The 23,474-nt window shown below is 43.6% G+C and overlaps 1 protein-coding gene and 1 non-coding gene across 2 annotated transcripts in view; one reads left to right on the forward strand and one right to left on the reverse strand.

Annotated features, from left to right (window-relative positions):
- Positions 1 to 23,474, forward strand: part of LOC126285351 (UDP-glucosyltransferase 2-like) — a 105,569-nt gene that overhangs the window by 32,719 nt on the left and 49,376 nt on the right. The window contains exon 2 of the mRNA XM_049984668.1: positions 15,537 to 15,786. Within this exon, the coding sequence (XP_049840625.1) occupies positions 15,537 to 15,786 (250 nt within the window). The remainder of the gene's footprint in view (positions 1 to 15,536; positions 15,787 to 23,474) is intronic.
- Positions 22,511 to 22,585, reverse strand: Trnas-cga (transfer RNA serine (anticodon CGA)). Its single transcript has one exon. It is a non-coding gene; the product is annotated as a tRNA-Ser (tRNA).

Here is a 23,474-nt window from a genome sequence, read left to right on the forward strand (position 1 = left end):
GATTATTTAATAAAACAGCAATCCAATAATCATGATACATTCTGCTGAAACATTGTTAAAAGGAGGTGCAAACTGACTGATTTTAAGGGTCCTGGGTAGGGAACGGAATGGCGCTGTGAGATGTAATAGCAAAGCATTTAACAATAATTCACATTTATTTTTTTATTAGCAGTAACACACACATACACAGAAGTTAAAATACAGTTACTTGGGATGCTAGAGCGCGCATCGACACATGACACATTATACAGCGCAGCATCTGGACTGAAACATGTGGGGAAAGACTGCTAATTACTGGATACGATTTCTCAAGATCACACACACCATGTCACATCGGTCACGCACACAACGAAAGATAGAATTTAGAAAAAAAGCTTCTCCAATCCATATGTAATCTCACTGGGTCATGGCGCGACTGCCTTTAACGGTCAATTTTAGAGCACAAAGTCCACATTTAAAATACCGTATAGCTCCGTAATTTTGTAAATAAATTTACCAAACCAGAGCACATCTACTACGTCATGAAACTGAGGCGTCAATTCGAACACGACAGGTGTTCATGTCGAACTGAAGCCTCACGGTGTACAAAAAAACACACTTGGTGCACCACACTACGGGCTACTAAATCCGTGGGAATGAAATACAAATTGGACGGTAAATTAAATAAAATTCAGCACTAGCATTCCACAAAGCACATGACACAGTCATACCTAATACGCTAAACTAACGAAAGCTGTACATCTTGTGGTGGCCCCGCTCGTCCACGCCAAGTTACTGTTGCACAAAACATATCATCGAATGAACTGAATGCTACTGAAATTAACACCGTTCCCTGATTGAATTGGTTGGTGCGGCATGCTTATCAGTGCCATGCACCAGAGTGACTACCGGGAACTCAAACAAAGCTCTCACACATTTTAATTCAGCAGACAGGGATGTTACTCAGAGCATCTGTACCCACCGGCGACCTAGGGAAGAGTAACCTAATCGTCTTTAACGTCCGGGGTCCACACACGGTGGGCAGAAGGTCCCAGAGAGCGCAGGCGATTTCTACCTGTACCAACCTCACATGGGGGTAGAATAAGGGGAGATAGCGCTACAGACTTAGGCTGTACCTTGTTTTGAAGCCAGTGGACGAGGCCTGCCGCCATCTTGGATCCCCCAAAACAGTAGCAGACGAGTGTTTACACTTTCTTCTTCTTCGTTATTTCTGTCTTGTGCACGCGATACTTATTTTATATACTAAGTGTTACACTGTTTCAGTGAACAATACAGCATAAGGAAGGCAACTTCGAACGTTTTTCTGGTCTTAAATGCGTATTCGATACAGTAATATGAAACGAAAATATGACGCTTCTGGCCTTAGTACTGTAATTCCTTTTTGTATATACAATTCAAATAACCGAGAAGAGAAGTTCACTTTAATTGTGTTTGTGTCGATAATTGATAAAGCCAGAACTCGAAAAGCAATGATCGATAGTTTGGAGGTACCGATTTGTGTTCATTGCATTTTCAAGTCAAATGCAAATTTTAAATACTCAAGTTTGTAAAAAACTTGCCTTATTTTCTTTGGTGTCCGATAGATCAATGCAGGGATCATATACACAAGCCAGCTGTCATATCAACAAAGTGAAAGATTCGTTAAACTACGAAGGGAAGAATGTAATTTAAGATTGTCAGGCCCATTGTAGTTTACACATCTGCTTTGTTTTTAAATTGTACCTACCAAGTCACAATCAGTGTGACAAATAACAGCAATTTACAGGGTAACACGACAACACAGTCATTAATGTAATGATCTAAGTAGCCTGGACATAGATAGGGAACTTTGCTTTAACAGATTAGATTAGATTAGTACTTGTTCCATAGATCATGAATACGACACTTTGTAACGATGTGGAACGTGTCACCTTAATAAAAGGTGTCTATACAAGGTATTGCTTTACACAAAATATTACATGACACTCAATTTTTTTTTCTTTTTTTTTTCTTTTTTCTTTTATGGGCGTTGGGGAAATTACCCACTTACTATATCCAAAAATTAGGCTAATGAGAAGAAGGAGTTGCCATTAAGAAATTCTTTTAATTTCCTTTTAAATCCTATATGGCTATCTGTCAGACTTCTGATGCTATTAGGTAAGTGACCAAAGACTTTTGTGGCAGCATAATTTACCCCCTCCTGAGCCAAAGTTAGATTTAACCTTGAGTACTAAAGATCATCCTTTCCCCTAGTGTTGTAGACATGTAAACTGCTATTACTTTTGAATTCGTTCGTATTGTTAATAACAAATTTCATAAGTGAATATATATATATATATATATATATATATATATATATATATATATATATATATATATATATATTTTGTGAGGCTACAGTGAAGATCTCTAGCTCTTTAAATGAGTGTGTGCAGGATGATCTTGGATGATCTCCAGCAATTAATCTGATTTGAGGCTTTTGTGCAATGAATACTCTTTTACTCAATGATGAGTTACCCCACAATATGTTGCCATAGGAAAGCAGAGAATGAAAATAGGCGTGGTAAGCTAATTTACTCAGATGTATATCACCAAAATTTGCAATTACCCTAATAGCATAAGTATGTAACCCTTTAAGTGCTTATAATTTAACCACTGTAACAGGTGTTCCACACATTTTACTGAAGTTTACTTTTATATTAAATTATCGCATTTTAAAACATTAGTCCCCATTTCCAGGATATTTCTTGCCAGGACTTTTCAGTTACTTGTGAATAACCAAACAATGAAAACCAAGTGTATTGCTCACCTCCAGAGAGTTCTTCGCGTTGGATTGATAGGAAATATAATGTCAAATCACAGAAATAAAACCATACTGTAAAACTTTACAGTGCATCAGAATTTCAAGTATATATAAGAAAATAGCGCTTCAGTAAGTCCACTTACGAATGAAATGTGATTTGTTTAAACTTTAGACTACATTCAGAGCGATTAGTACACCAGTAAGCGACGCAATCCGGCATTTTTTATCAAAACACTTCACGGGTACACGGAATCGAACTACCAGAAGCGAATGTTATGGGGTAACTAACATGGAGGATCTTCACTTGGGTCGGTTTCAAGTTTATGACGTTATGACAACCTCACAACGGGTACTGACCAGTGGCCACTAATGCCTCTCCGACCCAACGTAGTAGTATTAGAAACTCTACACACTGGTTGGCTACACTGATCTTAACATTCATAGAACCATGTAGCGGCTCACATAAAGCCGTTACAAATGATGTATTAAAATATTTTAGAAAATCCATGAAAACTGGTGTTTCACTTCCCTGTTAGTTACAAAGAAGGGAAATGAAAGTTTCTACGGAAAGATCACTACAAGAATGCAAAAGGCATGATTTACAAAAACGTTGGACTCAGGGTATAAGAATCGCTTTTTCGACAGAAGTACATTCGGAAAAGATGAACTGTTAAACCCTTAATTTGGCACTAAAAGTGTAGAAGGCGTTGCAATTTGCGAACGAAAAAATTCGATTAAAGAAAAACAAAGAGAATCTGTGCAGACCGTACAGTCTGCATGAGCGAAGCAGCAGGCGCTAAGTTAGTCTGGTCATAAAAACGGAAGAAGTGAATGCTTCTGACAATAGTTCCCTTACAGTCACTGCTTCAAAATAAAAAGGTAAACAGTTGTGTGAAGCTTTCCTGAGTCCATGTGTACTATGAAATGCTTGATCTGATAATGGTCTAATAGCCGAGGTGAAGGTTAAAATACTGAAACATGCTTAAACTGGAAACGCTCCCTAGTCACCACGGTCCGACTACGCGTCAACAATATCAACTTTGGCCACCTCTGTACAAGTCCTTAGGTAACATGCTCTCTGTGTCAAATATTACAAACCAAACTGCCACCTCTGATTATACAGAAACTTCGCAATTCTTATTAGGCACATTTTAGGCTCTGTCTGTATGTGTGTGTGGGGGGGGGGGGGGGTGAGGGAGGAGGGGGGAAGGGGGAGGGGGGAAGGGGGAGGGGGGGGGTTCGGTTGGTTAAAGTGATTCACTAATCTGATCCTTCAGGTTCATAACTATATTGCGTTAGTTAAGGTTGTACTGAAGTACGATGGCCCAGTGCACAGCCCTACAAAACTGAACACAGATCAAGCGTGAAAACAGAAAGCTGTACTGAATGGTGAAAAAAAAAGCAAAGTAGAAACAATGAACGGTCCAAGAAGAAGAAGTGCAATAAAGAGCATCCTGCAACAGCTACGGCGTCATAGGTGGTCACGGTGTAGAACTGCCAAGCGGGGGAGCCGTGTTCGAAACTCCCACGTGCTTTTTTTTTTCCAACAACATTACGAACTGTCCGTCCGGTCATTGAAATGTTTGTCCCCTTTCTGTAATATGGGCAGTTGTACTATACACTGGTTAAAGAATATGAGTCACGTCGTAAAATAACGTGACTGTCGCAAGTAAATCTTATGAATAGTGAGAGCAGGCGAGACACCACATAGACGTCTCACAGAAATGAAAATATCTACATCTACATCCATACTCCGCAAGCCACCTGACGGTGTGTGGCGGAGGGCACCTTGAGTATATGTATTCGCAGCACATTACACTTGTGTACATTGAGATTCAATTGCCATTCCCTGCACCATGCGTCAATTCGCTGCAGATCCTCCTGCATTTCAGTACAATTTTCCATTGTTTCAACCTCTCGATATGCTACAGCATCATCCGCAAAACGCCTCAGTGTCCTTCCGATGTTATCCACAAGGTCATTTATGTATATTGTTAATAGCAACGGCCCTACGACACTACCCTGCGGCACACCTGAAATCACTCCTACTTCCATTAAACGACTGTGGGGAACTATATCAAACACCTTGCGGAAGTCAAGAAATACGGCATCTACCTGTGAACCCGTGTCTAGGGCCCTCGGACTCTCGTGGACGCACACCTCGAGCTGGGTTTCACATGATCATCTTTTTCGAAACCCATGCTGATTCCTACAGAGTAGATTTCTAGCTCCAGGAAAGTCATTGTACTCGGACGTAATACGTGATCAAAAATTCTACAACTGATCGATGTTAGAGATATAGGTCTGTAGTTCTACACATCTGTTCAACGTCCATTCGTGAAAACGGGGATGACCTGTGCCCTTTTCCAATCCTTTGGAACGCTACGCTCTTCTAGAGACCTACAGTACACCGCTGCAAGAAGGGGGGCAAGTTCCTTTACGTACTCTGTGTAAAATCGAACTGGTATCCCATCAAGTCCAGCGGCCTTTCCTCTTTTGAGCGATTTTAATTGCTTTTATATCCCTCTGTCATCTATTTCGATATCTACCATTTTGTCATCTGTGCGACAATCTAGAGAAGAAACTACAGTGCAGTCTTCCTCTGTGAAACAGCTTTGGAAGAAGACATTTAGTATTTCGGCCTTTAGTCTGTCATCCTCTGTTTCAGTACCATTTTGGTCACAGAGTGTCTGGACATTTTGTTTTGATACACCTACCGCTTTAACATGAGACCAAAATTACTTAGGATTTTCATCCAAGTCAGCACACAGAATTTTACTTTCGAATTCATTGAACGCCTCTCGCATAGCCCTCCTCACACTGCATTTCGCGTCGTGTAATTTTTGTTTGTCTGCAAGTTTTCGGCTATGTTTATGTTTGCTGTGAAGTTTCCTTTGCTGCCGCAGCAGTTTTCTAGCTCGGTTGTTGTGCCACGGTGACTCTTTTCCATCTCTTGCGACCTTGCTTGACACATACTCATCTAACGCGTATTGTACGATGGTTTTGAACTTTGTCCACTGATCCTCAACACTATCTGTACTTGAGACAAAACTTTTGTGCTGATCCGTCAAGTACTCTGAAATCTGATTTTTGTCACTTTTGATAAACAGAAAAATCTTCCTACCTTTTTTAATATTTCTATTTACGGTTGAAATCATCGATGCAGTAAACGCGTTATGACCGTTGAGTCCCTGTTCTGCGTTAACTGTTTCAAATAGTTCGGGCCTGTTTGTCACCAGAAGGTCTAATATGTTATCGCCACGAGTCAGTCTCTGTTTAACTGCTCAAGGTAGTTTTCAGATAATGCACTTAAACAAATAAGCGCGTTAGAACTATGTTACAACGAAAGAACGCAACTTCAGAAACGATAAAACCACATGTTTTGACAGAACACAGAAAAATTGTGTGATTATGAAACTGTTGCAATCATTTGTTGCAGCTCATGTGACAAACTATTATGTTTTCGTAATTTCCTTGGGACTGATCACATCTACACATACCAAAAAAGTTTTGCTCACCCCGGTCCTAGAACTCCTGACGACAGACGTTGCCTGTGGTCACAGACACTGTCCCTATTACTGTTCAGAGATGTCACTACAGCCGCCCAAAGATGAAAACAACCATGCATGAGCAGCGTCTATTAGACGGATGGGGTCCGACAGCCGATCAGTTCCAGGCATTCCACCAGGAATAAGGTACACGGCTCGTGTTCTCTGTTCTTCAACCATGCCTAGACGGTCAATACCGCGGTTCGATCGCGTCCGCACTGTTACTTTGTGCCGGGAAGGGCTTTTTCAAGGGAAGAGTCCAGGCGTCTCGGAGTGAACCAAAGCGATGTTCTTCGGACATGCAGAAGATACAGAGAGACAGCAACCGTCGATGACATGCCTCGCTCAGGCCGCCCAAGGGCTACTACTCCAGTGGATGAGCGCTACGTACGGATTATGGCTCGGAGGAGTCCCGACAGCAATGCCACCATGTTGAGTAATGCTTTTCGTGCAGCCACAGGACATCGTGTCACGACCCAAAATGTGCACAAGAGGCTGCATCATGCGCAGCTTCACTCCCGATGTCCATGGCGAGGTCCATCTTTGCAACCACGACAGCATGCAGCGCGGTACAGAAGGGCCCAACAATATGTCGAATGGACCGCTCAGGACTGCCATCACGTTGTCTTCACCGATGAGAGTCGCATATGGGTTCAACCAGACAATCGTCGGAGACGTGTTTGGAGGCAACACGGTCAGGTTGAACGCCTTAGACATACTGTCCAGCGAGTGCAGCAAGGTGGAGATTCCATGCTGTTTTGCGGTGGGATTATGTGAGGTCGACGTACGAAGCTGGTGGTCATGGAAGGCGCCGTAACGGCTGTACGAAACGTAGATGCCATCCTCGGGACGGTAGTGTAACCATATCGGCAGCATATCGGCGACGCATTCGTCTTCATGGATGATAATTCGCACCCCCAACGTGCATCTCTTGTGAATGACTTCCTTCAGGACAACGATATCAAATGGTTCAAATGGCTCTGAGCACTCTGGGACTTAATATCTGAGGTCATCAGTCCCCTAGAACTTAGAACTATTTAAACCTAACTAACCTAACGACATCACACACATCCATGACTGGGGCAGGATTCGAACCTGCGACCATAGAGGTCGCACGTTTACAGACTGAAGTGCCTAGAACCGCTCGGCCACACCTGCCGGCGATACCGACATCACTCGACTAGAGTGGACAGCATGTTTTCCAGACATGAAGCTTAACGAACATGCCTGGGATAGACTGAAAAGGGTTGTTTATGGACGAGGAGACCCACCAACCACTCTGAGGGATCTACGCCGAGTCACCGTTGAGGAGTGGGACAGTCTAGACCAACAGTGCCTTGATGAATTTGTGGATAGTATGACACGAAGACTACAGGCACGCATCAATGCAAGAGGACGTGCTACTGGGTATTAAAAGTACCGGTGTGTACAGCAATCTGGACCACCATGTCTGAAGGTCTCGCTGTATGGTAGTAAAACTTCATGAGCAATAAAAAGGGCGGAAATGATGTTTATGTTCATCTCTATTCCAGTTTTCTGTACAGTTTCCAGAACTGTTAGGAATAGAGGTGATGCAAAACTTCTTTTGATGTGTGTATATCGGGCAAGGTGGCTGACCTCACGCCCTTACCAGTCGTACAAATTAGGTGCGACGATAACAGATTTCTATCACATGACACACGTACTATCGCTAATGCCGTGTATGACACACCAGACGTGTTTTCCGTTGAAGGTTTTAGTTGACTTGTCGCCTTGTCACCAGACGTTGACGGTTCCATTCAAAACCAGTTCCTTTCGGCTGCTACTGGAGTAGTTGTGCAAAACCAAGTGTCATTATAGAGCCCTACCTACATCTCGCTGTTGCAAACAGACGTTACACCACGACACAGACACAAGTTTGAATAAAGCTAACAGCGGAAAAAAGAAAGACTGGCCCCAGGGAGGGCCGCACACGGCTCGCCCGCTCGGCAGCCAAACACCGTAACCACTTTTTTCCTTAATCCCATTTTCTTCGTTTTTAGTTCGTTTCATCTGCTCGGGGCGGACGTCGCAAGACACCTGTTCCAGTTCGTTGTTGATCCATTAACTCAGTTTCTTTTTATTGCAGAGGGCAGCTAACCCTTTGACCGAACACGCTGAGCTACCGTGCCGGCGTCCGCTTAGCCACGACGGCATTTCTGCTGCCGGCTACTGCATATTGCACTTTATGTTCTTGGACCGTTCACTGTTGCTATTTTGCTTTTTTTTTCACAGTCCAGTACACCTTCATCCTGTTTTAATCCTTGATCTGTGTTCAGTCTTTCACAGCTGTCAACTAGGCCCACTTACACTAAAGCTGAGGGGGGATGCAATGGGGAGTTTTCCCTTTGTGAGTCGCTTTGGCGATTCCAACCTGTTTTCTGGTCATTAGCAAATGGAAAGTTTGGATCATAGCATACTATCTGTACGTGTATTCCAAAATCTGGTTTTTGTTTAATTGGTTTCCCAGTTCCGCTCCTGATTGCTGTTGCACAGTTCAGCGTCGAGTACTTAAATAACAATTTCGCTGCCAGATTTCTGCTCCGCCAGTTGTTTTTCACTCCATGAAATGTCTCTGCAGCATTATTGTCGTGACTGGGTTATAAGATTGCCATTTGCTTTTCAAAATGTTCGTTAATGTGGACGAAATGATTTTCAATTAAGTCGAAGAAAAATAGTATTCCACTAGCCAATAAGAGAAGCACATTTTACCCTACTAGACGGAAAGAAATACAGGAATGCTGATATATTTCTGATTTAATGAATCTGAAAAGCTTCAAAACAATCCCCTTTTCTGCACACCTAGCTAATTTATTAATTGCTACGCCCACTTTCTATTTTAATCTCGAACGCTATCGTACACATTTATTGGGTGGTGACAAGAAATTTTCTTATTGTCTTAACATTATTTGAAATTTTACTAACCATTCCAAGCCTCACAAATTTTGTAACCTATCAATGCTCCGACCAACTTTGTTGTATGGGAGCGAAAGCTGGGTGGATTCAGGCTACCTTATCAACAAGGTTGAGGTTACGAATATGAAAGTAGCTGGGATAATTGCAGGTACTAGTAGATTGGAACAATGGCAGGAGCGTGTCCACAATGAGGAAATCAAATAAAAACTGGGAATGAACTCTATAGATGTAGCAGTCAGGGCGAACAGGCTTAGATGGAGGGGTCATGTTACACGCATGGGAAAAGCAAGTTTACCCAAGAGACTCATGGGTTCAGCAGTACAGGGTAGGAGGGGTTGGGGTAGACCAAGGAGAAGGTACCTGGATTCGGTTAAGAATGAATTTGAAGTAATACGCTTAACATCAGAAGATTCACCATTGTTAGCACTGAATACGGGATCATGGAAGAATTTTATAAGGGAGACTATGCTCCACACTGAACGCTGAAAGGCATAATCAGTCTTAAATGATGATGATGAATATTTTTCCAGTGATCACTTCGCACATTTCTTTTCCTCAGCATGCACTAGGCTGGTGTATAGGAATGCAATGACGGGAAAAATTGCTATCAATATAGTGCAATGAAGTTTCAGAAGTACATTTGTGTAGGTAATATATTTAAGTGACTGACCTTGCAAGATCACAGTTGTGAGATAAGCCATTGCAAACGTGAACTGCTGGTACATTCGTAACCGATGTAACCGTCAGAATGTTGAATTCAAAACTGCAAACGTGCACGTATTGTGTTGTACAGTTCCCGGATGTCAGATAGTGGGATGGAGTTCCATGCCTGTCAATACAGGGACTGCTAATGCTGGCTGTGGATGACGTTGGAATTGTCATTCGATAATTTCCCATATATGCACGACTGGACACAGATCTGGTCATCAAACAGGGCAAGACAACATGTTAGCACTCTGCAGAGCACGTTGGGTTACAACAGCGGTATGTATGGGTGCGTTATCCTGTTGGAAAACTCCCCCTGGAATGCGGTTCACGAATGCCAGTACGACAGGTCAAATCACCAGATTGACAGATTTGCAATCAGGCTGCGTGGGATAACCACCAGAGCGTCCTTACTGGCATATGGAATCGCACCCCTGACCATAAATCCAAGTGTAGAACCATCCAGTGTGTGTAGCATGCAGACAGGTTGGCTGCAGGCCCTCAACTGAGCTCCTTCTAACCAACACAAGACGCCACAGCCATGCGCCGAAGACTATGGACTTCCCTCTCGGTAGAGCCACGTGGCCGTCCGGAGATTCCTCTTCTTGCGACTGTGCATTCTCGTGAACACCGTTGTCAACAATCACGCACAGTGGGTGCGTGCTTGCCAAGTGTTTTTGCAGGAGCATACAGCTCCTCATGGCACGAACGAAACAATGGCTGACATCAAATATGTGTCCAAGGAATAGAAAAGCAACTGAAATCACTCAACAGAGGAAAGTCCACTGGACCTGACGGGATACCAATTCGATTGTACATAGAGTAAGTTAAAGAACTTGCCCCCCTTCTAACAGGCATGTACCGCAATTCTCTAGAAGAACGGAAGGTTGCAAATGATTGGAAAAGAGCACAGGTAGTTCCCGTTTACAAGAAGGGTCGTCGAGCAGATGCGCAAAATTATAGGACCATATCTCTAACATCGATCTGTTGTATAATTTTATAACATGTTTTTTTCTTGCGTATCATGTCATTTCTGGAAACCCGGAATCTACTTCGCAGGAATCAACATGGATTCCGGAAACAGCGATCGTGTGAGACCCAACTCGCTTTATTTGTTCATGAGACCCAGAAAATATTAGATACAGGCTCCCAGGTAGATGCCATTTTCCTTGACTTCCGGAAGGCGTTCGATACAGTTCCGCACTGTCGCCCGATAAACAAAGTAAGAGAATACGGAATATCAGACTAGCTGTGTGGCTGGATCGAAGAGATTTTAGCAAACAGAACACAGCATGTAGTTCTCAATGCAGAAACCTCTACAGACGTTAAAGTAAACTCTGGCGTGCCACACGGGAGTGTTATGGGACCATTGCTTTTCACAATACATATAAATGACCTAGTAGATAGTGCCGGAAGTCCCATGCGGCTTTTCGAGGATGATGCTGTAGTATACAGAGAAGTTGCAGCATTAGAAAATTGCAGCGAAATGCAGGAAGATCTGCAGCGGATAGGCACTTGGTGCAGGGAGTGGCAACTGACCCTTAACATCGACAAATGTAATGTATTGCGAATACATAGAAAGAAGGATCCTTTATTGTATGATTATATGATAGCGGAACAAACCCTGCTAGCAGTTACTTCTGTAAAATATCTCTGAGTATGCGTGTGGAACGATTTGAAGTGGAATGATCATATAAAATTAATTGTTGGTAAGGCGGGTACCAGGTTGAGTTTCATTGGGAGACTCCTTAGAAAATGTAGTCCATCAACAAAGGAAGTGGCTTAGAAAACACTCGTTCGACCTGTACTTGAGTATTGCTCATCAGTGTGGGATCCGTGCCAGTCGTTCAAATGAATGACTCATTCACGAATCGCTACAACTCTACTTGGCACTACCGTCAGGGAAGGGCTATGTTAGGGATATGGTTCTGTTGCATCGTACTGCATCTCCGAGAGCAGTTTGAGCAGCGGTTGGTTTCACGGCGATGTAACGAACTGTTACAGATTCCTTACTTCAAAGAGCGCTCCGAGCCTCACCCCGTGTAGCGTCACTCTACTGACGCAAAACCACCGCCATTTGCGACTTCAATGGTGTCAAGCGAGAGGTTATTGGAGGGCAGGGTGGAGATATGTTGTGTTTTCTAGTGGAATTTGGGTCTGCCCCGGGGGATGTGCTGGCTGTGTGTTGGTTCGAAGGGGGCAGCTGACGGCCTGCAACCGACCTGTCTGCACGCTGACACACTGGATCTGCACCTGGAGGCATGATCTGTGGTGCAATTTCGTATAACAGCAGAAATACTCTCGTGGTTATCCCACGGACACTACTAATTTGTACGTAGCCATGGTGATTCGACCCGTTGCGCTGCCATTAATGAAAAGCATTGCAGGAGGTGTTTTCCGACAGAATAACGTTCGCTCACATACCTCTGTGGTAGGCCAACGTGCTCTACATAGTGTCGACATGTCGCCTTGGCCTGCTTGATCACCAGATCTGTCTCCAATCGAGCTCATACGGAACATCATTGGACAACTCCAGCGTCATACACTGCCAGCATTGACAATCCCTGTATTGATCGACTAAGTGCAACAGACATGGAACTTGATCCTACAAATTGACAGCCGGCACCGGTACAACAATGCATATTTGCATTCAACAGTATGGCGGTTACACCGCTTATTAATGCACCAGCACTTCCCATTTGCAATAGCTTATCTCGCACTTACATTAACCTGTGATCCTGCAAAGTTAATCACTTAAATGTGTTAGGTACGCAAATGCATTCCTGAAATTTCATTATTCCACATTAATTGTTTTGGCGTTGCAATTTTTTCCGTCAGAGTATTGCAAGGCAGTTTGCAACACAGAAAGTAACAGACAGTCAGCAAAGGTGATGAAATTACTGACTGAGCGAGGAAGTGGTGGAAATATAGACCCTATCGATAATAGAAAGAAGTTTAAAAGTATTTGAGCCGTGTTACACCTTGTGTTTAAATTGCATTGGTTTTCCTTTTCTTCCCCTGATATGTTTGTTTGATATGTTGTCTATCAGTAAGTAGCTGCTTGGTTGTCTTTTCCCTCAGTGCTATCGATATCTGCGTTTTGCTTCCGGGAAACTGCTATGGAGGAAGTGAGATCTTTGACCGGTGGTAACTTCGTGTGGTGGCGCGGAAGTAGGGGCGTTGCGTGCAGAGAGAGTCTGGTGGACACGGGAGGCCAGTGTGGCTCCCCAGCGCAGACCAGGCGTTGTCGGTTTTACAGAGTCGCCATGTGATGTATGTCGATTGTTTGTATCGAGCGGGTGGAGATGACAGAAGAGCTCCCCGCGGGTTGGTTCTACACAGCATCGCCCCACGAGTAGTTGCTGTCCATTTCATCTTGGTGGGACGTTAACAACCCTCTTTAAGTCCTCCGTTTCAACACTGGAGTTCAAAAAAGGAGACACCGAACATGAAGGAGCGGTCACGACCCGTTAACGTTGCAGAGAAGACGTGAACTCCGGTGACAGAGCGTGTTGCCGCGTGACCGTGGCGTGTTGGGTACGCTGGCGACGCGTACGCGGTCGGATGTGTGGATCCTTGCCATCGGAGGTCGTGTACTGCCTGTTCGAGCATAACTGCAAGTTAAGTGAGTGGAAGGTTTAATCATTAAGTAATAAGTTTGCGTAACCCGTGGCTCTTCTGCCTTGTAGCCTCCGGCGATCGGATATCCTGTCCCCGGCACCGGTGTAATTGAAGACAGTATCTTTCCTCCTCCTCTCGTTACTGCCTGATGGGAGGTGTAGTTTTGGGAGTTCAATTGTTTCGCTATTCAGTCGTGTGTTATGAGTAAATTCATGCTTCTTGTTGGTTGATCATGTGGTCGCTCATTCAGGACTGTGTGGTGTAATGTATCCTAGCACGAGGTTAGCTCTAATTCTGTCAGCAAGTTAAGCCATCTTATTACAAGTTTTGACTGGCTAAAAGTCGGTGCAGTGACCAGCCTGAGAGTGGCAATTGTGTTTACGGGCGTATTTAAATTGGTCAGTATTCTGCCTAGCCTGAGCGTCCGTCATATCTGTTATGTTCTAATGATATTCCAGGACGCTTTTGTTTGAAAACTTTTTTTAAATTCCTCCATTTCTTTTTGCCAGTAATCGTGTGTTCGCTGAGACCTTTGATTTCTCTCTCTTTTTTTTTTTTTTTTTTTTTTTTTTGTGGCGGTGTTGGTAGCTTCACTACCTCCCCGTACTTTATTAACAAAGTTCTGTATTTACTTTAGTAGCCTCTTTACTAATGTTCTTTAATTTTTTTTAAACTGTTGTATTGCTATAAATTACTTGATTGACATTAGCGGCATGTTTTGAAAGGCTGTTATTGCGATTCTGTTAGCTTGTGTGTGTTTTTTTTTCTTTTTTTTAAAATTAAGCTGTTGTATTGCTATAAATGACTTGCTGTTTTTAAAAGTAATTTACACTGTTGCATTGCTGTAAATTACTTGACTGCCGTTACCGGCGTGTTTAAAAGGCTGTTTATTGCTGTACTGCTGGTTTCTATGATGTTGTGTACATAGTTCCGCGTAGTCAGCGCGTACACAACTTTCCGACTAGAGCGCCCCGCTAAGCACAACAGCGCAGGCATAGCGCTCGTCTGTCACTGCACTATGAGGTGGCGCTGTCTTAGAGATGGACCAAATTCTGCTTCTGGCGATCCGCGTATTAATTACTCATGCAGCCAATGAGATTGCTGCGAACGTAGAACCTTTTCTCCTCGCGGATCACACTCGCGCAGTGATACCTGAACATTCGAGGTATTATAATAAGTGTACAGACCTCCGATTAGTCAGTCTGCATTGGTCTGCATTTATCTGCACCAATCTGCATTTGTCTGCACCAGTCTGCATTAGTCTGTTTTAGTCTGTACCAGTCTACAGTCAAGTTTCAGTCTGCACCTAATACGATTATCATATTCCTGTACATAGTCATGAAGATAAATGGCTAGACACTTTGTCAAGTATCAGAGACATGTGAGAGTAAGATTAACGAACCAAGACCCAAAGGAACTTCAGATAGTCAATTGGTAACATCATCCAAAATCAAGTTACATAATGTCTATGATTTTTATTATTTTAAAAAAATGTCTGTGAAAATTAATCAAGTTGTGTTTAAAGTTGGTCAGCGTCAATCTGCTACTCTAAGCGTGCAAGTGGCATTTCAAGCGTCTGACCTAATGGCAGAAGATAAACACGCCACAGTAAGACACGTGACATATTGCTGACACCCGCCTACTTCGTTAGAGCGACAAGCCAAATAATCTGATGGTGTGTGTACCGGAGGTCTTACAGTACGCACACCACATATACGATATCAATAAAACATCTGTGTGTGAAAATGTCAACTCGACAGTAAACTACTAGAATTTTGGCCCCGTTTCACAACTTGTGGTGTGGCTTGTAGTAACCGTAACCAGTGTGTGTCAGTATTAGACAGTCCAGTACGTGAGGAAAGTAGATTAGTACGTGAATTTCGCTGTCGGTAGACTATTACTATTTCTCGACGAGTGACGCCTTGCCTGTCGTGTTTGCGCGGCAGGTCGTGCTGGTGGTTGCGGTGGCCGCCGCCATGGCGCTGTCGGCGCTGGCGCCTCCCTGCGAGGCGGCGGACATCTTGGCAGCGTTCCCCTTCCCCAGCAAGAGCCACTGGCACGTCTTCCGGCAGCTGCTGCACGCGCTGGTGGCCCGCGGGCACCGCCTCACCGTCATCGCCTATTTCCCCGAGGAGAACCCGCCGCCCGGCTGGGAGCACATCAGCCTCGAGGCCACGCAGGGCGCCGCACCTCAACGTAAGCGACCTATCACTCCTAAACTCAATCCCGTAATACAGGTGTCTCCAAACTACGGCCCGCGGGCCGAAACCGGCCCGCGTGGGCCGGCAAACCGGCCCGCGTTAGCTGACCATACTTCCCCGGTATCCGGCCCGCCAAATACACCACTGGCCATTAAAATAGCTACACCAAGAAGAAATGCAGATGATAAACGGGTATTCATTTGACAAATACATTATACTAGAACTGACATGTGATTACATTTTCACGCAGTTTGGGTGCATAGATCCTGAGAAATCAGTACCCAGAACAACCACCTCTGGCCGTAATATCGGCCATGATACGCCTGGGCATTGAGTCAAACAGAGCTTGGATGGCGTGTACAGGTAAAGCTGCCCATGCAGCTTCAACACGATACCATAATTCATCAAGAGTAGTGACTGGCGTATTGTGACGAGCCAGTTGCTCGGTCACCATTGACCAGATGTTTTCAATCGGTGAGAGATCTGGAGAATGTGCTGGCCAGGGCAGCAGTCGAATATTTTCTGTAACCAGAAAGGCCCGTACAGGACCTGCAACACGCGGCCGTGCATTATCTTGCTGAAATGAGGGTTTCGCAGGGATCGAATGAAGGGTAGAACCACGGGTCGTGACACATCTGAAATGTAACGTCCGCTGTTCAAAGTGCCGTCAATGCGAGCTACAGGTGACCGACACGTGGAACCAATGGCACCCCATACCATCACACCGGGTGATACACCAGTATGGCGATGACGAATACACGCTTCCAATGTGCGTTCGCCGCGATGACGCCAAACACGGATGCGACCATCATGATGCTATAAACAGAACTTGGATTCATCCGAAAAAATGACGTTTTGCCATTCGTGCACTCGTGTTCGTCGTTGAGTGCACCATCGCAGGCACTCCTCTCTGTGATGCAGCGCCAAGGGTAACCGTAGCCATGGTCTCCGAGCTGACAGTCCAAGCTTCTGCAAACGTCGTCGAACTGTTCGTGCAAATGCTTGTTGTCTTTCAAACGACCCCATCTGTTGACTCAGAGATCGAGACGTGGCTGCAGATAAGATGTCTGTCATCTCGACTACTAATGATACGAGACCGTTGGGATCCAGCACGGCGTTCCATATTACCCTCCTGAACACACCGATTCCTTATTATGCTAACAGTCATTGGATCACGACCAACACGAGCAGCAGTGTCGCGATACGGTAAACCGCAATCGCGATAGGCTACAATCCGACCTTTATCAAAGTCGGAAACGTGATCGTACCCATTTCTTCTCCTTACACGAGGCATCACAACAACGTTTCACCAAGCAAAGTTGCTGTTTGTGTATGAGAAATCGGCTGGAAACTTTCACCAGGTCAGCACGTTGTAGGTGTCGCCACCGGCGCAAACCTTGTGTGAATGTTCTGAAAAGCTTATCATTTGCATATCACAGGATCTTCTTTCTGTCTGTTAAATGTCGCGTCTGTAGCACGTCATCTTCGTAGTGTAGCAATTTTAATGGTCAGTAGTGTATTTGAGGTGGTACCTATACTGCCAACAATTGAGTTTCGAGGTCTATCGTGACCAGTACACCGCGACATTGGCTCTGCTACTCGCTACAAGACTACATAACTAAACTTATTGTTGCGCCGTTTGAAATAACAGTGCGTCGACATACTCTACCTCTGTTACGTCTTGCAGTAATAGTGTTGCTAACAATGATTTTGAGATTTCGTTAACTTTGCAGGACGCTTTCGTGAAGAATGTGCAGTGACATACTTTTCTGTCGGTTAAATTCGCCAGAATAAAATACGTCAAAATTTCGGTCAGGTACGTCCACCAATCAAAATTATGTAATTAAATAAAAATTGTAGTTTGTTTCAGTGCTAGCTTTTTCCACAAACTTAGATTTTTACGATTTCATCTTTCCTTTAGCCTTACATTACGGTGATCATGGAGTGCTACGGTGTTTTAATCCCACTAGGAAGATCTTGGCCCTTATGACTTCATGGAGGAGTCAATGTGGCCCACGGACTAAAACGTTTGGAGACCCCTGCCGAAATATAACGAGAAATCTCAAAAAAGAAAAGCAGAACGAATGTCTCACTGCACTGAAGGGTGCTCTGCCTTGAAACTTCCCGTCAGATTAGGAAAGAGCGAAGCACATTGAACCATAAAAAATATTTCTCCATGTTACTCATCCAATAATTTTACCACAGAGTTGTGATTTGCAGATGTTACAGTTTAATCATTTAAGTATCAAATGGCCTCATATGATTTGCATTGTCATTAATTGTTTTTAGCTGCATGCCTTTGAAGTAAATTTGGTAAATGGTTTATTGTGCCCAGCATGTGGGGTACATTGAACCACTTTAAATAGGTTCATTGGAAGAACCTATTTAGCATACAAAGGAAGTGTAAATGTACTTTAAACATAATGTTTACATATATTTCACGTGTGAATCATGTAATTAAATCTTAGCCACACAATCATGTAACTTATTTTGAAATTACCAAACATCAGTGGAATCGAAGCTGATTCCAAATTTGAAATATGTTTTTTGTGTCATTGTCACACCATCAGTAGCAGGTCGTGGGAGCATGTAAAGTATGTTGCTATCTGGAACAAAAGCTTCATCCTTTACCTCCCATTTTTTTCACTTTTTCTAAAAACTGATACCTGATAGTCTCCTGCATCATCCTTCAGTTTCAAAATCTTCCCCACATCAAAAATGATACCTGATAGTCTACTGCGTCATCCTTCAGTTTCAAAATCTTTCCCACATAGTAAACTGGTGTTTTGTTTACTGATTGAAGAACGTTGTTCTGGACAAGCTGCAGCCCTCTGGGGTTCGGATACTTAAATTGGGATTTCGTTTCATGAACCCATAGAATCAGTCTACACCAGCCATTCTGTCCGTCCAGTTCTTAGGACATTTCAGACCATTTTAGATAGCCAACTCACTTGCTAAACGCCTGCATGTTTTAGTGTCAACATCAAATCGTATCTTAGAAGACTGCAACAACTACTCCACTAATTCTTTCTACTGTTCCACAGAAAATACCTTACGATTGTCATAGTTTGTTGTCAATCTTTCACTGAAACCACATTTAACGTTCTGAACATATCGTCGAAGATTAGGGTAAGATATTGAATGAGATTTAGGTGCTTGGCGAACTGGCATGCCCTTATTAAGAACATCTTGTACAGCTTCTTGCATAACATCATGGTCACTTTGACCTTTGTTTGTCTTCCTGCGGAGTGAACAACCCACCTTCAAACCTGATAATATAAAACAGAAATGCTGAACGTCTGTAATTTAAAAGCATTAAATACCTACACATATATTGTTACCCATGCTAAGGAAACAAAGTACAGAGTGCTTGTATTGGACAGTTAAAAGGTTTCTGGGGCACAATGGACCACCCTGGGGCACAATGAACCATGGCTCATTGTGCCCCAAGAGAGCTTGGTTCAATGTGCCCCAACAGAACATAGTTCAAAGAGAGCTCATGTGAGGTTATGTATGAACATTCTTAATGTTTGAAGATCAATATCATTAAAATACAGTATGATATTGTTACAATGACTTACTTTGTTTAAAATTTGGTGACAAAGGATTGAACAAAATTCAATCTGTCTACGTTTCCAAAAATTACTTCACTGTCGCGAAACTAACACATCACCAGTACAACACTAATGGCAGGAACTAGATACTGCAGAAAACATGGCAGTCGGTAGAGCTGTACTGACAACATATGCACAGAGAAAAAAATAATTTACCACATTATACTGAAATTATGCTATGTGATTCATTGTGCCCCGTGATTCACTGTGCCTCACTCTCCCCTAAACTGTATATCAGACCATGATTCATACCCAGAACCTCTCCTTCTGTGGTCATGCTCTTAACCACTGAGCTATCCAGCCAATATCAAGCCACCCCTTCGCCCCACTCCTTACAGCTACAGTTTCCCCAGTGCTCCTCTCCTACTTCCCAAACTTCACAGCTACACTCTTACATACTTTCTTGGACAAGCTGTGCTAGAACAAAGGTTCCCTGCACTTTTATATTTTATAACAATATCTCTCCTGCTTTGTAAAGAAAGCAGGTGCTGGTAGGTGTAAATAATACCAAATTAGCAGCTGAATCAGTCATGGTTGCAAAATACTGACACTAATTCTTTTCAGAAGAATTCAAAAACTGGTAGACACCGACATCTGGGAAGATCAGAAAAGACAGAAAGAAGATTCCAGATAAATATAGGCACACACTATACAACACTGACCCTACGACTTTTCTTAGAAAACAGATTAAAGAAAGGAAAACATACATTTGTAGCATTTGTAGACATAGAGAAAGCTTTTGACAATGTTGACTGGGATACTGTCCTTGAAATTCCGAAGGTAGCAGGGCTAAAATACAGGGAGCAAAAGGCTATTTACACCTTGTACAGTAACCAGACAGGAATGATAAGAGTCGAGGGGCATGAAAGGGAAGCATTGGTTGAGAAAGGAGTGAGTCATGGTTTGTGCATATCGTCAACGTTACTCAATCAGTACACTGACAAGCAGTAATGGAAACAAAAGAAAAATCTGGAGTAGGAATTAAAGTACAAGGAAAAGAAACAAAAACTATGCTGATGACATTGTTATTCTGTCAGAGGCAGCAAAGGACTTGGAAGAGCAGGTGAACGAAATGCGCAGCGTCTTGAAAGGAGGATATAAGACGAACATAAAAAAAGCGAAATGATTATCATGGAATGCAGTCGAAATTAAATCAGTTGATGCTGAGGGATTCATGTTAGGAAAGGACGCACTGAAAGTAATAGATGAGTTTTGCAATTTTGGCAGCAAAACAACTGGTGGTGGCTGAAATAGAGAGGATATAAACAGTAGACTGGCATTGGCAAGAAAAACTTTTCTGAAGTAGCGGAAGTTGTTAACATAAGAGCATAAATTTAAGTGTCAAAAAGTCTTTTCTGAAAGTATTTGTATAGAGTGTAGACATGTAAGGAAATGAAATATGGACGATAAACAGTTTAGACAAGAAGAGTATAGAAGCTTTTGAAATGTGGTGCTACAGAAGAATGTTGAAGATTAGGTGAGTAGAGCACATAACTACTGAGGAGATGCTGATGAGAAATGGTGAGGAGAGAAATTTGTGGCACAACTTGACTAGAAGAAGGGATCGGTTGGTGGGACATATTCCGAGTTGTCAAGGGATCACCAATTTAGTACTGGAGGGAAGAGTGGAAGGGTAAAAATCATAGAGGGAGACCAAGAGACGAATACAGTAAGCAAATTCAGAAGTTTATAAGTTACAGTATCTATTGAGACGTGAAGAGGCTACTACAATAGAGTAGTATGGAGAGTGGCATCAACCCAGTCATGGGACTGAAGACAATAACAACTATAGCTCTATTGAGGAAGGCCTTCCCTTGGTCATCATAATCTGCCATCATTACCACTTTGAAAACGTCTATTAAAAATTACAAGCCGAATCGACTGTAGTGCATTGACCATCCGCTTACTAAATCCGTCCTCACATAGGAAGTGTCTCTCATCACGAAGCAAGCGAAATCTAATATCCACTGTGGCAGCTGCATGATCTAAAACGACTTGCTGCATCTCACTGGACACAGCGTGTTCCTCATCGTAATTTGCGACCGCAGCGCTCACCAGCAGCAGTTGTCGGCTGTATCTGGACGCAAACCGCACAGTTTGTTTACAAAAACGGACATATGTAAAACAGCCGCATTAACTGCAGCGAAGAAATTCGTGAAATACGCTCTGCATTCCTCTATGGCTCGAGCAGCGAACTGGTGACAGAGGAACACTAAAAATGCTGTGATTGAAAATAATAAACAAATTGTACTACAAATCATTCCTGGTAAAAACTCCATTATTCCAAATGGTTCAAATGGCTCTGAGCACTGTGGGATATAACATCAGAGGTCATCAGTCCCCTACACTTAGAACTACTTAAATTTAACTAACATCAGGACAACACATATACATCTATGCCTGAGGCAGAATTCGAACCTGCGACCATAGCAGCAGCGCGGTTCCGGACTGAAGCTCCTAGCCACAACGGCCCGCTGCATTATGCGATACGCTAATTAATATAAAATACTTCCATCAGCTGCCCTAGCCCCTTTGCTATTGTTCTCTTATTTTTCAACTTTATACATGGTACATATTGAAACATTTTGTGTAGCATCCGTCTGAAGTCACTTTGGCAGACGCATGGGTCAGTGCCTTCACTCGACAATGTTTGTTGTGATAACTCTTACTTAAGTAGTTTAAGTTCTAGGGGACTGATGACCTCAGATGTTAAGTTGTAAGTAGGCTGTTTAGGTCCAGAATGAGATTTTCATTCTGCAGCGGAGTGTGCGCTGATATGAAACTTCCTGGCAGATTAAAATTGTGTGCCCGACCGAGACTCGAACTCGGGACCTTTGCCTTTCGCGGGCAAGTGCTCTACCAACTGAGCTACCGAAGCACGACTCACGTCCGGTACTCACAGCTTTACTTCTGCCAGTACCTCGTCTCCTACCTTCCAAACTTTACAGAAGCTCTTCTGCGAAACTTGCAGAACTAGCACTCCTGAAAGAAAGGATATTGCGGAGACATGGCTTAGCCACAGCCTGGGGGATGTTTCCAGAATGAGATTTTCACTCTGCAGCGGAGTGTGCGCTGATATGAAACTTCCTGGCAGATTAAAACTGTGTGCCCGACCGAGACTCGAACTCGGGACCTTTGCCTTTCGCGGGCAAGCGCTCTACCAACTGAGCTACCGAAGCACGACTCACATCCAGTACTCACAGCTTTACTTCTGCCAGTACCTCGTCTCCTACCTTCCAAACTTTACAGAAGCTCTTCTGCGAAACTTGCAGAACTAGCACTCCTGAAAGAAAGGATATTGCGGAGACATGGCTTAGCCACAGCCTGGGGGATGTTTCCAGAATGAGATTTTCACTCTGCAGCGGAGTGAGCGCTGCAGGTCCCGAGTTCGAGTCTCGGTCGGGCACACAGTTTTAATCTGCCAGGAAGTTTCATATCAGCGCACACTCCGCTGCAGAGTGAAAATCTCATTCTGGAAACATCCCCCAGGCTGTGGCTAAGCCATGTCTCCGCAATATCCTTTCTTTCAGGAGTGCTAGTTCTGCAAGTTTCGCAGAAGAGCTTCTGTAAAGTTTGGAAGGTAGGAGACGAGGTACTGGCAGAAGTAAAGCTGTGAGTACCGGACGTGAGTCGTGCTTCGGTAGCTCAGTTGGTAGAGCACTTGCCCGCGAAAGGCAAAGGTCCCGAGTTCGAGTCTCGGTCGGGCACACAGTTTTAATCTGCCAGGAAGTTTCAGGCTGTTTAGGTGTTTATGTTGGTAACGCCACGTAGCGCTCTGTTTGAGAATCACTGACTGTGCTGTGTGCAGTCTGTGACTGGTTGGCATTGTTGGAATATTCGCTATTGTAGTGTTGGGCAGTTGGATGTGAACAGCGTGTAGGATTGCGCAGTTGAAGGTGAGCCGCCAGCGGTGGTGGATGTGGGGAGAGAGATGGCAGAGTTTTGAGAGCGGACGATCTGGACTTGTGTCCGTCAGAAAAACGAAATTTGTAAGACCGGTTGTCATGAACTGATATATTGTTACTTTTGAACACTATTAAGGTAAATACATTTTTTGTTCTCCATTAAA

This window comes from Schistocerca gregaria, chromosome 8, assembly GCF_023897955.1.
Source record: "Schistocerca gregaria isolate iqSchGreg1 chromosome 8, iqSchGreg1.2, whole genome shotgun sequence".
NCBI classification, from domain to species: domain Eukaryota; kingdom Metazoa; phylum Arthropoda; class Insecta; order Orthoptera; family Acrididae; genus Schistocerca; species Schistocerca gregaria.